This window comes from Peromyscus maniculatus, chromosome 3 (genome assembly GCF_049852395.1).
Source record: "Peromyscus maniculatus bairdii isolate BWxNUB_F1_BW_parent chromosome 3, HU_Pman_BW_mat_3.1, whole genome shotgun sequence".
In the NCBI taxonomy this organism is placed as follows: Eukaryota; Metazoa; Chordata; class Mammalia; order Rodentia; family Cricetidae; genus Peromyscus; species Peromyscus maniculatus.
In genome coordinates, this window is record NC_134854.1 from 22,760,126 (window position 1) to 22,777,138 (window position 17,013).

General features: G+C 38.3%; 1 protein-coding gene across 1 annotated transcript in view; it reads right to left on the reverse strand.

The window, feature by feature from the left end:
- Vps50 (VPS50 subunit of EARP/GARPII complex) overlaps positions 1-17,013 on the reverse strand; it is a 107,248-nt gene that overhangs the window by 73,440 nt on the left and 16,795 nt on the right. The window contains exons 3-10 of the mRNA XM_006991203.4: positions 16,203-16,325; positions 15,016-15,087; positions 13,130-13,183; positions 12,023-12,093; positions 11,305-11,422; positions 10,962-10,997; positions 9,172-9,254; positions 856-898 (exon numbers count right to left, since the gene is read on the reverse strand). Coding sequence (XP_006991265.1) covers positions 856-898; positions 9,172-9,254; positions 10,962-10,997; positions 11,305-11,422; positions 12,023-12,093; positions 13,130-13,183; positions 15,016-15,087; positions 16,203-16,325 — 600 coding nt within the window. The remainder of the gene's footprint in view (positions 1-855; positions 899-9,171; positions 9,255-10,961; positions 10,998-11,304; positions 11,423-12,022; positions 12,094-13,129; positions 13,184-15,015; positions 15,088-16,202; positions 16,326-17,013) is intronic.

Consider the following 17,013-nt stretch of genomic DNA (forward strand, 5'->3'; position numbering starts at 1 on the left):
GTTCCAGGAAAGCCAGAGCTGTTACACAGAGTAACCCTGACTCAAAGTAGCAAAAGAAAAAAAAAAAAAAGACTGAATAAATACTGAGTTCTCAACAGAAAGTCCTCATTAAAAATATTGAGTACTATTTACTTACAGAATTCAAGTCAGTTGCTTTTGTGATTAACAAACAAACAGACACTGTTATAATTAGCAAATAACTGTATTTATAAACAAGGACTTCTTTAACAAAAGGCCATTTGATAATCTAACTTGTACAATTATGGTACCTAAACCAGGAAAGCAAAAGGTAAGAAGAGAATCCAGTAACTTATTGCTTATTAAAATGAGCCCCCTGCTTTGGAAATACTGCCAACAAGGCAGGAGGATTCTAAATGTAAGCAGGAGGATGAGAAAGCTTCATGATAAACCCTTTTCTTCCTACTTCTACATTTTTAATCTGAACATGGTATTAGGAGGTTCTGGAATTTAGGAGGGTTTTTAACCAGTTAATAATTAAAATGAAATCAAGTTACTGGGCCAAAGGATAAGTAATTTATAAAACATGACCTGTGGAAAGTGTTTCTATTATACTACAACATGACAACACATCTATCTCCAGTTTGGAGATTACTATTTCTAGAAACAGTGGCATTTCCAAATTCTGCCTTCAGGCCCCTAATTCTAGAAACATTATTTAGTTTACAAGTGAATTACTCTGACTATACATGGACATTTCAAATAAAACACAAGAGATTTGAATGTAGTGATCTAGGGGTGAGAGAAATAAAACAAACACAGAAAAGAATGCTGTGACTGCCTGGACAAACACCCCCAAAAGGAAAATGCTGCCCAACTTGTTGTAAAGCTCCTTACCTCAATTTGTTCCAAAGTATCCTGCAGCTTTGAATTCAGCTCACTATCAAATAAAAGAGTGTTAGAGGTATCTGTTTTTAAAGATTAAATGCTAAATAAATATGGCTGATGAGTGAAGAACAAACCAGTACCTACAGTATGTGCAGTAATATGGGCTACTGATGACAAGCAGTACAGTTAGATAAGAGAAAGAAATAACTAAAGAATCTATAGAGAATTAAGAATTAAAAGTTCACAGTACATTTTAAAATTAAAAGGCATAATTTAAATAAAAAGTAAAATTTCACAAAGTTAATCTTTACAACACAGGAATAAAGAAATAGAAAACAAACTTTTTAAAAATACAATTGAATGGGACCATATACCTAGAAAGGTTAACAAAAGCTGTGTAATACAATGCCAAGCTGAAGTAAACTAGGCTTAAATACATGACAGAGCACAGCATGGTAACAGATAAAATCTCCACCAATGTGCTCACCAAAGTGATCTCCTATAACAACCAACTCTAATCAAAAGCTGAGCAAGCCTTCTTTTTTTATTTGGAGGAACCAGTAAGTGGCTTCGAAGTCTCTGTAGCAACTTAAGAGCTAAGAGCAGCTGAGACAATCTCACGGGACGAGGTTAGCAACGCCTCATTGTAAAATCACAGCAATGAGACTGTGAGGCTGAAAGGACAAAGGATGGAGGGGACATATGGCAAATGGCTCCAACAGACACTTGGCAAAGGGGATATTCAAATGCACAGAAACAAAATAAAACAATAAGTGGCACTTGAATCCATCAGTCATTCTGGAAAAGCAGCTATGAAAGACAGCAAAGTAACAAGCAGAATGGCCAGAAGATTATTTTTAAATCAAGATTGCATCCTCCAACTCTGGCTGGATGTGCAACAAATGGAACATTCAAGAAATGCTTGAAAGAGGGGAACATTCCAATAAGCTCTCTGGAAAACTTTAAATGCTACTGCGGTCCACACTCAGGCAGGCTATCTCTCAGCTATTACAGGGCTGTGCACACATCTAGTCAAAGTGCACACACAATTCTTGGAGCCTATTTGTAACAGACAAAAATCTTCAAGTTGATACTATTTTAATTATATATTATCAAAAAAGGGTCTCTGAAGTTCAATAAAATAAATTCAATCTCAAAAAACACTGACAAATTTTTTAAAGTAATGAGTATAAGATTTAATTCAACACATTCAAATCTTAGGTTTTTTTTTTCAGTGTTATCTGCTAATGATGAACTTGGCTCTCAAATTCCTGGTAGCCCATGCAAATAGGGAGGATCACAATGCACAATTCACCATGCATAAGATCAAAGCACTCTAGTAGCTTAAGGGCAGAAAAAACATACAAAAGAAGAAGAAAGTTTACTTTTGATGTCATCAGCCTCTGGAAGAATTTTATAATTTTTTTAATAAAGAGGAACACTCATTGCCAAAGCACCCTTGACAACCCTATTCTCGTACCACAGACCTACATGGGCTCCTTATCTTGCTCCTTCCAGAGCCTCTCAATGCACACCAAGGAGCTAACACCACAGGGAGCCAGGTACACAGCCAGCCATAAAGGTACAAAGCAATCCACCAGAAAGGAAACCCAGCAGCATCAAGTCTTTGATAGTCTAAAGGATAAATGTTCACACCTACAGAGAAAATTTTACTTTTTAAAAAACATACAATGCTTATCATATATATATTTTTTTCACCTAAACTCAGATGCTGGCAGTTAAGTTCTCTGGTAAAACCAACAGTGAGCAAAACTAGATCCTTAAGCCCCCAGAATTTCAGGGTTTATGCCTTAAAAAATTCAGATCTCTAGCCAGAACTGACACATGATAGGATCCACAGCAATAGGTTAAAGAAATACTTATAAGCAGAATGCAGATTTTCTTCAAATAAATAAATAAATAGATATAAATAAATAAATAAATAAGTAGATAGATAAATAAATAAATAACCACTTCAGAACAAGTTCTCCCCAGGCCCATGAGCCCTCCTGCCTTACTCCCTGTGGTCTTTTATCCGCACTTTCACATTGTTGTTGCCTGCCTGGTTCTTAAACACAAGGACGTTTGCAGTACCTAAATCAAAAGTAAGATGACAACAACGTCCTATGTTCAATATATACCTTGGTAGCTTCCCAAAAAGTAAGGACAAAACAAAAGTCAGCGTGGAATGTGAGACCCTGGACTTCCCATTCACTTTTCAATGCTTTATCCTTTACCCATGCACTTCCCTAACCAAACCCCAGACTTTCACAACCTCTGTTCCTGCTCACAGTTTTCACAACTAGAATACCTCTTCTACCAAACACCCACCTAGCTTTCCAGTCCCAAAAGTCATCTTCTCTAGGAGATTCTCTTCTGCTCACTTCCTGTTCCCCAAAGATACCATTACTCTGTTCATCATCCCTTCTATTAAACAATGGGGACTGTGACTGTGCCTCCAGGAGACACCCCAGGACTAAACTCACTACCTGAGTTGGCCAGCCAGTAACAAAAATCTGTGGGTCATATCTGCAATGCCAAGAAAAATCATTCATTAGCTCCCATTTCTACTTTAATACCTAAGACCATAAAAGACAGAAGGAGAAGGAGAACAGCCCATTAGACTCTGGGTCTGCAGGTGCTTCGGCAACAGAGAAATAGGCAGAGCTAAACCTAGACACTCTCCTCTGCCATGTGAGCCTGAGCTGGAGCCAGAGCGACAGAGAGCAAGAATGACAGCACAGTGGCACTGCAGAACTAGTAACCACTTCCTTCTAGGGGACAGTCTCACTTGGGAGGGAAAAGAAGCGTCTCTAAATCCATTCACACTATGCAGTCACTGCAAAAATGGTTATTTATAAAACTAAATCTAGCTGTTGTTTTACTGCAGTTCTTATTTATAGCTGCAACATTCTCTTTCTGTGAGCATGGTATGTAAACAGCATGTAGAAGCCTATAAATATAAAATCTAGAAATCAATTTCATTTTATTAAAGAGGCTCTCGAAATCTCCAACTGCGGTTTGCCCACAATTGACTACTAATTAAATATACACAGAGAAAAATTAGTGATAAAGGAGTGGGCATTAGCTGTGCAGCTTTTAAAGAAGTCCTTGGGTATCACTTAGAAATGCTGAGTTCAAGCCATTTTAGTCACTTAATCAAAGTATATTAAAAGATTTACCCATAAACATTTTGATAAATAAAAGCTACATTGTGGTTAAAAAAAAAAAAAAAAAACCCTAGTTCTAAGATGGAAGGCTAGGAGCTTTTAAACGCTCTCTGCAAGCCCAACAGAATGGACTGAATGCTTCTGCTGAGTCCAGGCATCACTAGAGAAAATGTAAAGATAATGTACCCATAAATAACTAATTAAGTGCTTTTATGTACCTGCCCTATACACACACACACACACACACACACACACACACACACACACACACACACACACACCTTAGGAAGACTGAAAATAAATCAAACCTTTATACAAATCTGATGATACAAAAAGACAAGATAGTATACAGAAAATCAGCATTGTGCTGAACTTTGCCTGACCTGGGACTTATAAGGTTTCAAGTCAACTCCCTTAAGATCTCTGGGCATCAGTTTGTATATAAGGTAGGCTAACTCCGCAAGACTTCTGGCTCTAAGACTTCCTGAGTCTAACACATACTGACCACCTGTTACTCAATTATCACATCTTTCTATGTGGTTTTGGCAAGTTCTAAGACTTTTAGAATGAATATAAGTAAATGGAATTCCAAAATTTATAGTTTATATCCATGGTCCATGAAAATATTAGTCTGTTTAGCTTAGAGCCACCCTAGAGGGTTCCAAATCTACTCATGGGAAGGAGAATTTATCCACAAGCCTCAAAGAAGACCTGACTTCCCAATACTGTAAAACTAAACCAACAACCTTGAGAAGCCATGGAGTGTCTCTACAACCTCCCAAAGCAAGTATGATGACTACAGCAGAACCGATAAGATGACTTTGGTTATAATCGCATCTCTGTCCTCAATTTGTCCAGAAGTCCCCTGCATAACTTAACACAACCAATCAGAACAAAGTGTGGAGTCCACACCTAAGGATGCTAAATAGTCAAACATCTCCAAACGTTATGAATTCTTATTCTTACCGAATTTGGGAAAACAAAGAAGGAAAATCCTCAGCACAGATGTGTCCATAGCTAAAAGCTGTGGACATTTACTATATAACTGAAGTTCCGAAAACTGTCAAGATCGTAGTCTGAGAAAAACATATAGGATTCTTTAAATATTGTGTTATGGTAAAGTGCTGCACTGAACAAACTAGTTCTGACAACTCACAAACTTCCCACAATAACACAGAGCTCTCAGGGTCTGTCAAGGAGTTTCTCTCCAATGAAATAAAAAGTAATAAAGTAGTTATGACTTCCGGGACAACTTTCCTTGAAACTAATTTAGATAAATTTCAAGTAAAAAAGAAACTAAATACTTCATTCAGATACACTTTAACATAAACACATTGTGAATCTTATTCCCAGTAAATTTCAACTATATGACTCCATGTCAATCAACTCAAGAATTTTCAAATAACATTGCAGAGGTTCTCTGTCAGTCATAAAGTGAACAAAATTGGTATTACAGTTTATTTTATTAAGGATTCTGAAACACAGCACATCTCAACAAAGACACAGAAGAGGTGCCTGCTGCCTTTCACTTTGTAGACAACGGAGAACCTCAAGTCTCACTTGGAACAGTGAGTGTTAAACTGCAGGCATCTTAGGTGAGGTCCCTCACACAGGGCCACTGTTTCCTTATATAAAAGCAAAATGTTGTGAGCCTAGCCTTTAACGGCTGAGCCATCTCGGTCTGGGAGGGTGGGAGAGGGGGACTGGACCTGCCTGGACTGAGTCTACCGGGTCGACCCCGGTCCTCGGGGGAGACCTTGATCTGGAGGAGGTGGGAATGGGGAGTGGGCTGGGGGGAGGGGGAGGAGGGCAAGAAGGGGAGAACGGGGGAATCTGTGGCTATTATGTTGAACTGAGTGGTATTGTAAAATAAATTAAAAAAAAAATAAAGGAAAGGTGAATTTTTGGTTAAAAAAAAAAAAAGCAAAATGTAAATTCTAGTTTTCCTGCTTTCAGACCCTTAAGAGTCAGCCTAAATTGTCTCTAATCTACTCTGCACCTCCTCTTAGGCCATTAGACCTCTTTGTTCAACCTCAATCTTTCCATTTTATTTCAAATAAAGGAGTCATGTGACTAGAACCCTCTAACAATCAAGACCAAATTAAGACATGGAGATACATGGTTCATAAAACTTAACTGAAACTTAAAAAAAAAAAAAATCTATCAGAATGCAGAAATGTTCTAAATCATGAAGTAGTTCTCTTAAAGACATTTCTACTAAGGGGAGGAGGCAGGCATGGTAGCACACACCTTCAATCCCAACACTAGGGAGGCAGAGGCACAAGTTTGAGACCAGCCTACATATATGGCAAGTTCCCGGCAACCTCTGTCTCAAAATAAATAGAGGGGAGGGGTGGGGAGATAGATAGATAGATGATAGATAGATGGATGAATAAATAAATAAATGGATAAATACAAATAAATAATTATAGGAGAATATTAATGATTCTCTAGTATTCAACAAGAATCAAAGACTTAAATAGTACTTAAAATTTGAGTATAGAGATTCAATTGTAAATTAAATATTACTCCTAAGATTAATAGAGTGTCAAATTGTTTTTTACTGATTCTCAGGTCTACACACTGGGGATTCACTGGATCACCACAGGACACAAAGCCTTAGTAACACAGAGCAAGTTCTGCATTTTAGAGATCTGTTGTACAAAAGACAGAATGTCACTAACTGAAGAGAGTCTATTTCAACATTGCTATAGGAATAAAAACTCAAATGTTTTTAATCACAGAAAATCAAATATTTGAGGTCATAATAGGTTAACTGGATTGATTTAACCATTACATGCTATATAGGGAAATTATATATCACTTTGTACTCCATAAATATGTAACTGTTAATACATAAAACTATAAATCAATCTCAAAACTGAGTAACTATTTCTTAAAAAGAAAGAAACATGTGTTTCTTCCAAACAGGAACAAGGAGTAGCATAGAGAGATGGAGTGAATGGGAGGTGGCAGCGCTAGGCAGGACAAAGCAAACTCTGCTCCCATGGGCAGAGAGCAAACAGCCCTACTGAGCTGCACAGTTAGAGAAATCACATGGTAAAAACCCAACTCCATTCAGCAGTTTTCTTAAGGAACTTAGGGTGAACTCATGCAACCCCAACTTTCTTGGCACATGCAAGTGCACCTCTACCCATTCATAGAAAAAGACAAGCCTCACACACATCACTCTCTCTCATGTATATAAACAAAGTGTGCGTTCTAAGATCAAGCAACTATTAATTGAGACTGTCATTCAGATCACTTTCAATTTCATGTCTGATAACACCCCTTCTGTGTATCACAATATCCATTAATATATAAAAGGTCTTGAGTGGCACTTCCTACTAACTTTAAAAAGCCCAAATTGGAATTACTTTCAGACATTTTACAGCTAAATCTTGTTATAGAAGACATTTACTTTAGCATAACTAAAATAGAATTTTTAATTAATGGAAAGTATAGTTTCCACAGCTAACCAGCTTCCTCCATTTCCTGCCTCCAAATTCTAGACTCACCCTTTCCTCCTGTAATAGACAGTGACCTTTGCAAAGTCAGTCCTTGCAAAGTCCGGCGTTTTATGTTCTATTTTACTTTCCAGATCTTACTCTTTTCCATCAACTTTCAAATATTCATGTTTCTTTGTTAATTCCATGTGTTTTCACAAAATTTCCTCATTTTACACCTCCACTTCAGCCAACTCTCCCTAAATCTGACTCCAAAATGGTTGGTTATGACTGCTTTGTTGATAAATACAACAGATATTCTCAGTCCTCATTTTGCCTGGCAAATAAAATTAAGATTTCACTCACGGTGTAGGAATTTCTTATCCATGGCTCTTTTATTTTGTCCTAACTATCCTTCAGTCCCTTCTTCCTTCAGGTCCTCCTAGGAGACCCCCCAAGGGCAATGCCTGGAGGAAAAGTGAGATCTCAGTGCTCCTAGTGCATGGGTACTGTTGGCTTTGCACGCCCAGTTCTAGCTCTATTCAGTCCATGCAAGAGCACATAAAGGTTTGTACTGGCTGCACTGTGTATGGTCCCCCACAGTCTCTTCACATTCAAAGCAAAGAACCTGGTATAAACACTCAGTAGACGCACAACCGCCTCCCAAAGCCAAGTTATTACCACTGTAACAAATGTACCAAAAAAATAACTAAATGGGCACTCTATGCTTTTTTTTGGAACTCAGAACATGTCAGAAGTTTCCAAGTATCTGTGCAAGGCCCTGGGTTCAATTCCCACCTTTGCAAAGCAAAAATATTAAAACGAATGGAAGAAGAAGGGAAGAAAGGGACTTCTGAGTATAGTCAACATACTAGAGGAAATTCTATATTCACTTAGATAATCCAGTTAAGTGGAAATGCTGTTGTCAAGCTTTTTAATAATGACAGTTAATAAATGGCAGCCAGTTCAACACTGTATATTTTTTAAATATCCACTTCAAACAAGAAGCAAAACACATTAAAATACAATCACTAAATACCACAAAGATGGTTATTATATAAACTAAAATAATATTTAAATTTTCCAAAAGACTAACCATTTGAACCATCTGGATCTTTAAAACAAGCTGAAATAATACTCTCAACATTTCCATGATGGACAAAGCTTAGTCCAGTGGTTTCCAACTTTCCCAAAGCTGCAACCTTTAGTCCAGTTCCTCATGCTGTGGTGACCCCCAACCATAAAGTTACTCCATTGCTACTTTCTAACAGTAATTTTGCTACTGCTATGAATCACAGTGTAAATATCTGAGATGCAGGCCATCTGACATTCAGTATCTGTGAAATGTTCATTTGATACCGCCCCAAGGGGGTCATGACCCACAAGCTGAGAACCACCAGCTTAGAGGAATAGTCCTCAAGAGATCCAAGGAAGATAGGAACAGATTTATTCTCACCTATGAGTGTACCAAAATGACATCACTAAGACTGGAAAGACCATGAAAAGAGTTTTAAGAGGTAACAAGGGGAAGGATTGAAAAGCATCTGCTCTTCCATACCTTAACAGCTGTGCATTACTTTACTGTAGTGCCCATTAAGAACACAAGTGTTAAACCAAGAACTCCATATTAAGCCTCAATGCTTATTGACATCATATGCTGAACAGGTCCTAAATAAAATGACTGACAATAGCATCAGGTGGTGCCTTACCTTATGCAGCTATAGTGTTTGAAAGTACTGGCAGCCTTCTGACACTCCAGGCACAGCTGAATCGCTCCTGGGTAGTCCTCCTCCTAGGACAGAGGGGAAGACATTAGACTAGAAACACGGCCCTGCTGCTGATAACCCAACAATATGCCTCTAATCAAACAGCAGACTGCTAATGACTGATGACTAACACAACAGGCAACTAACCTCAGGTCTAAAATATACATAGAGAAAAACTGTGCAACTACTCTGTTCCTTCGAATACTGTGTAACAGTTTCCCCAGAGCATGACTTACAGAGTCAGAGCTGCTTCCCAGGGAGGGTTTTCTCTAGCTTTTGGGTATCTTCCTGTAATGTTTCTAAAAAAATGTGCCAAACAGTCTGCCTTCTGCTATGGATGATTGATTGATAAATAAAACACTGATTGGCCCATTGTCAGGCAGGAAGTATAGGAGGGACAAAGATAGAGGAGAATTCTGGGAACAGGAGGGCTGAGTCAGGAGATGCTGCTAGCAGCTGAGATAAGAAGCAGATGTTAAGATATCAGTAAGCCACAAGGCACGTGGCAACTTATAGATTATAGAATGGGTTAATTTAAGATATGAGAACTAGATAACAAGAAGCCTGAGCCATGACCACACAGTTTATAAGTAATATAAGCTTCTGAGTGACTATTTTATAAGTGGGCTGCGGGACTGCGGGGGCTTGGCAGGACCTGGAGAGAAACATTCCAGCTACAGAATTCTATTCACAAGTAGGTTTCAACTGTTTTACCACCAAGTGATCAATAAATATTTCTGAAAAAATACTGGCAACTGCATAGCTTGAAACTGAACTATACCCCAAAGACCCATGTGACAGTCTTGGTGGCCAGCCTGCAGTGCAGTCTTCAAGAAGTAGGGCCAACTGGAAGGAAGCAGGTCACTGTGGATGTGCCCTCCCCTCCGCACCCCTCTCCCCTTCCTGGCTGCCAAGAGACGAGTAAAGTGATATTTATCTGCTAGGTCCTCTGCCATGCTGGAATGCCTCACCACAGCCTTAAAAACAACAGACCCAAGTGACCATAAACTGAAACCTTGGAAACCCTGAGGGGAAATCTCCCTATTAGTTTATTCTCTCAGGTATTTTGTCATAGTAATTAACTAATTAACCGAGTAACTTAAGAACATGCTGTTAGCCAAATCGTAATTTAATGTCAAATGAGTATTTCCCATAGATGTCTCAGAGCCTAATGGAGTAGTTATAGTTTAGAAGTAACACTGGTTATACAGAAAACCACAAAAATAGTTCTTTATGCTTGTATTTAAATCCAGCAGATATAATTCAAACACCATGGATGCTAAGACAATGACAACGTACTTATCCCAGGAAGATCAAGTATAATTTTCCATAATATTTGTCATTATGCTTTATTAAGGCTTACTGTGACAGAGAATACCAAAGAGAAACAGATGGCTACCTTGAGAAACTAATTACTATATGAAATACCAAATATAAGGAAAATATTACTCATTTCAGAAGTCACTTCTATAAGTTCATTGTGAAATTTAATTTGATTGTTTGGACAATGGCAAAAGCCTAAAGCCAGCATGCATAGGCCACTACAAAGTAAATGTTTTCCGAAACAAACTTCATTTTCCAAATATGTTGACAAAAAAGGCTCGAGTACCTTTCCTGTTAAATGTTCCCCTTATGGCAGATACCAATCAAATTCAATTAGAATTTTGTCCTCTATGATTTTTCTTTGTAATATTAATTTAGCATCAAGAAATTTACAAAGTTTGTTAGCTTACCTCTAGCATTTCACTTAGGCGTACATCCGTTCTTTGCTGAAAAGGAAAAAAAATCAAAGGTCAAATCTGTTTCAACTCTGAAACTATTATTTTTTTGAAGATTTTGTTTTCAATTTAAATTATGTGCACATAAGAGTGGGGCAGTATCAGCATGTGAGCGCAGGTGCTTGAAGAGGCTGGAGGCTCTAGACCCCATGGCCCCTAGTCACAGGCAGGTGTGAGCCGCCGAAAGTGGGTGCTGAGAATTGAACCAAGTCTGCTAGAAGAGCAGTTTAGGCTCTTAATTACTGAACCATCTCTCTAGTCTACAAGTTTTAATTTTTAAAAAGTGACTCATACATACCAACGTTTTTATGGTTCTCAACGACTTCAGAAGTCCAATCAGCAACTGACGCTTCCTTTGATTTGCAAGAAGGCCCAAGCTGGCCTGAGTAAAACCTTCCTTCGCAATATTCAAGTGTCTGAGGATGGGAACACCAGCGTGAGAACTTCCTATACGACAGGAGTACTACCCACACACAGCAGTTAGGCAAGCAATGAGCTCGAGACCCAGGTTACTACTGAAGTGAGGAGCATCACTCACACATGGTGGGTGGACTGCTGCCACCCATCAACTGCTCATGGCCATGGTAAACAAAGCACAGCGATTAAGAACAGGCATCTCAAAACAGTGCGAAGATGGACAGAATAATCTTATTATTTGTAAACCTAGTAATAAAAAAAATGGAACTGATGTAGCATTTGTTGTTTCCTTTTCTTTTCTTATAATCTGTTTCTATTGTATATTACAAAAATAGCCTATAACAGAGAGAAGGAGGGAGGCGGGGAGAACACACTGGTTCTTCACTACAAACAGTGGGAGTACTAGTTTCATTGATTTTCTAACCTATAAGGAAATTTGTGGGTATTCGGCAGGTTTAGATTACCTGTCTGCTTACTGAAGGGTACTCTATATATTATGGTATCAACAATATCAACAATACCACAGGATCAATAAGAGATCTCACAGCTGCTCTTGAAATAGTTCTGAGCTTAGCGAACAAACTCATAGAAAGCAATACCTCCTCCCATTTGTGCAGATAACAGCAGCCAGCTGAAGACCTGTCTGCAACGAAGTCACTCTTTCAAGCTCCTGTACCAAGAGGAGACAGATTACGGTCTCAGGCATTTGCTGTCTTCCTACTCATATGACATTCTAGCAAAGACTCTAGTGTTTTCAAAGAAAAGCCAGCTTTGAAAACAAACTAGTAACAAAGATACTTCAACTTGAAAACTGTTAGAACATTACATGAAAATTAATTTAAAATACCTACTTCCAATTGATTTCCACAATGACAAATGACAAAATATTTAGTCAGTATTGGAAGGAAATCTAAACCCAATCAATCTGTTTCAGGCAGGAATACATACCAATAATATATCCATTTATGTATGCTTCTGCCCAACATAGCTTTATAATGTAATTACGGATATGACAAACCTGATTTCTGTTTGCTAAGGGGTTTCCATGAATTTTGAAAGCTTTTCATTTCTTTTTTCCCTCCCTTTTCAATGTATGCGTGCACTATGAGAAATTGTGCATGCACACAGAAGCCAGAGGATACTGGATGTCCTGCTCTGTCACTCTTCCATGGTCCTTTTAGACAGGGTCTCTCACTGAACCCAGAGCTAGGCTGAAAACCAGCAAATTGATCCTTCTGCTCCAAGTGATCCTTCTGTCTCCAAGTCCCACAACACTGGAGTTACAGGCACACATATAAACACACCCAACTCCTCACATGGGTACTGGAATCCAAACCCATGCATATGCCTCAAGCATTCTTATCCAACAAAACTTCTTTCCAATGTAAGGCTCTCTGTTTCTTGTGAGGACAGAGATCCAGCTATACAGATCGAGTTCCAATAGCAATGTACTTTCACAATAACCCAGATTGAATTACCAATGTATACAACTGACACAAAGTTCATGAGAGCAATTTTCATTGGTTCTTCTATATTCAGTTTAGTAAAATGTCACAAATATACACATACACACATGCATACACATGCACACACTATACTGCTATAGAATATAGACAAAAGAATAACTTTTGTATATCTTAAGTTTCAAGTAAGTCACTCAACCAATTTTAAAATTTTACTACAATAAGTGGCAAAGAGTTTCCTACCTTTACATAAGCAGGCTGTTTTTCAAGAATCAAATCTGCTACTTTTTTAGAGACCTACAAGAACATACAATCAAATAGAAGAAATAATGAAAACTCCCTCACACTTTCCATTATACTATATACTTCAAACTTTAGCCAGTAATATAAGTCTCTGTGATAACTTCTGGAACAGTATTAGAATGATCATCCTGTAAACATTTACTTAGGCTATGAAGTAAGTATAAAATAGCGTAGCAGCAACATAAGACATAACCTCACTAGAAACTCAATGAAGGGCCCTATGCATGTTGGGAATATGTGCTTCACTTTCTGACTTAACAAACACCAAGAAAAGCACAACCATTTTCAAGGGGAAGGGTCTCAGATAAAAGTTAATTAACTGATTTTACAGAGATAATTCATCTGTAGGGAAGAGAAGCTGCTTGCTGCTTACACCACATTAGAAAATAAACAAGTCACTTCTTGCCCTACTTTGAAAAGCTAAAAATATGTGGGTTTCTTCATCAGTTTGTTTGGGTTTGTTGGTTAGTTGGAACACTATGAAGGTTTTGTTCTCCAACTCCATGAATAATATCAGTGTGCACAGGTTAATAATATAATGACTTTGAACATAAGGCTCTTAAACTTTAGGGGCCTTTTCAACTATTCATAACATCTAGTACCAAGCTTTCAGTACTGGGCAGGTACTTAGTGGGTGCACAGTTAACTCCACTTCCCCAGTCCATATGAGAACAAACTTTGAAATATATTAAGTGACTCCATTTACCCTTTAATGTTTGTTTAATATGCATATAACAACTTTGAAGTGATATAAACTATTTTCTATATACACTGTTTTTGTCTAAGAAGTATTTCATTAAAGTTAACACAAACAAGCTTTAAACAGCTTTAGACCAGATAGTGAAGAAACCTCAATGTTAATCCTCAATATTGTTTTAACAATTCTAAAGACTCTGCAGGACTAACAATAGCTTAATTTAGACAACACAATTCCCATAAGAAAGTGTCAGGGAGGAGCCATAAGAAAATGAAGTCAAGAAGCTCTAGCTCTACATCACAAAATCCGCCACATGGAAATGTGTACAACATGCAGAAAGAGCCCTTCTAATTGTATCCCGCTGAGTTCACGAGGAAGACTGCTGGTGTGGTCACTGTTAGTCTGCACTGTACACCCCACTGCTACCCGACCCCAACAAAACCTCCTAGTGCTCCTCTGTGGGTAAGAGACAAGAGGAGCATTTATTTCCTGGACTTGGAGATGCGTTAGTAACAATCATGTGTTAAATCCAAACTCTAGCTTAAAATAATTATAAGACCACTGTATCATTAACTAATCTTCCAGTGAACTTCATAAAAGTTCAGCTTCACACAAAGGAAGTCCAGAATCGCAGAACTTCATAGCATTAAAGGAAATGTGAGCCCACCTATCACTGTACAAGTAAAACAAGAGTCAGTGAAGTTAGGCAAGCTGCCCATTGTCACAGTTATATAGCGACAACTATGACTTTCTGACTCGTAGTTCTACATTCTCTTTACTACAGTTCAACTGTAAGTGAGACTTCTACTTTGAGATTAAGAGATGTTCCACTACAAAATCCTGGATAGGGAAGTCATAGAGACAAAGCAGGCACCTACAGGTGCCTCCTAATCTGGGGGGAAGCTCTAAGCCCTTTGAGTACATCCTGGATCTAGACAGGGCCTCAATCTCCAAAAGGAAACCTACCAAAGCAACAGCAAGAAAAGTACAGCGACATAAAACAATACAAACACGTCACTGAATCGTGACTGACAACAGGATGTGTATATATTAATCTATAGTTCTTCTCTATAAACATTACATCTCCTTTTCATGTACAGTTTCACCAAAAACAAATGCTTTTACTTACTGCAGCTTGTTGTTGCTTTAATTTGTCTCTGTATTCCTCCAATTCTTGCAGATTGAGAACAGGTGGAAGCTTCTATAGCAATAAATAAATAAATAAATAAATAAATAAATAAATAAATAAATAAATAAATAAATAAATAAAAAATGAATGAATGAATGAATGAATGAATGAATAAATAAAAGCTAAACAGTTCAACAAATTCAGTTTCCTTTCCCAGAACACTTCCACCTAGAGCACTACAAAGTGGACATGCAACAGTGGCCCATCCCACTGTCCTCCGATGTTTGCTCAACTCCAGGCACAAAGCCTACGGAGCTGTCTTACCCAAGCCTCTGCTTCCACCCTGTCCAGTCCTGCCACACCCTCTGCAGCTGCTCTTCCTCCAGGAAGCCAGACTCCACCAGCCTCCCAACAGGGAGTGTTTACAAACAATTCAGGCCAGAAGAAATCAAGAAAAGTTCTAACATTGATCCCTCACTCTACCTGCTACCCTTAATTATAAGAAATCTCAACGTAGACTTTTGCCTCTGGAATATTATGAATGAACTGAATACCACGGTGACGGGCAACACTCTGAATTAAGTCAGCATGGAAAAGCAGCAAGAGAACATGCAATTGTATAAGCTGGGAAACAGATTCCAAGTGTAAAGGTATTTTGCTATTCTGACTTTTCTTACGGAGTCCCATGAGTTTATACTGTCAGCATTCAGACAGTTTTGTACAGGGGCCTTTCAGCACAATACATAGTCATGATCAAAAGAGTCAGTGCCCTAGCCAAGCTGGAGTAGCAAGGTCACTTAAACCTAGGAGCTGAAGTCAGTCCGAACACCTAGAGTCAGGCCCTGTGTACAAACAAAAGGTCCTACATAGCTTTTCTAAGCATTCATTTTAAATCTTAAACAATTACGTTTTAAATTTCACTTTGGTTGGCATCTCCTGAACATATTAGGTAATGGGGAAAACATGATGAGAAGCAGCACTGCAACATGCTGCCTCCCCACCCAGCACGCTCGAGCTGCACTTAATAACATGGGCTAATAGTTCAGTAAGTTCACATTGTGATAATCACAGACCCATTAGTGTTATTAAGAAATATTAGTTCTCTCCAAACTTCCGATCTCACAAAGTCATTCCTATGCACTGAGAAAATAAGCTTTAGATGTCTTTTAATCAAAGTTTCTTTTTACCTCCAGCTCATATTTAACAATATCAAACGGGTCCGCAGAAAAATAGACTTGCTCGATACTATTAATTAGCTCTTGTTCAGCTTGAGGGTCGCTCGGCTGTTCTCGAAGCTCCCTGAATTCCTCCTTAAAAAAAAAAAAGTCAAAATTATTGTATGTATAACTGTTCAAATCCCATCTACACAGAACAAATGACCTGTGGCTCCAATCATGCACCTCTGAGAGCCATTCTGACCAAGGACACAATTAGGAACCAGAAAACTAAGAAATAGCCCCAAACACTAAAATACTGCTTTTCTACTAGGCAGGAAGAAAGAATTCCAATTGTATTCTGAATTGCTCATATGCCAAAAAGGTTAAAGGAACTAATGTTTAAGAAAATAAATGCAAGCAACTCCCTGAATCTACCTTAGGCACATATCACAGACACACATTTTATCCCATCAATAATATTCTGTGATCGGTCTAATCACACATAACAAAACACCTTCTCAATGACCTCTGGGACCCAGTCAGCACCGGAACTCTGGCAGCCAGCACCTAACTCTGCTAGAAACCAGAGAGGGCAGCTCAGAATCACTGGCTCAAGGATAGTTTCAAACTTCACGCTGTGTTCCAGGATGCTTCCTTCAATGTGTACTAACACTGTAATTCAGGATCTGACTGTGTATCAAAGCTGAGTATTAGATAAAGGTCTTCTTTCTCATGATACACAATGAGGCCTAAAGAAGATTGACAGACAGATGCCTATCTCTAATATTAGTGTCCTTATGCTATGCAATTTCATTGAATTATTTTGACAAACCTTTGGTTA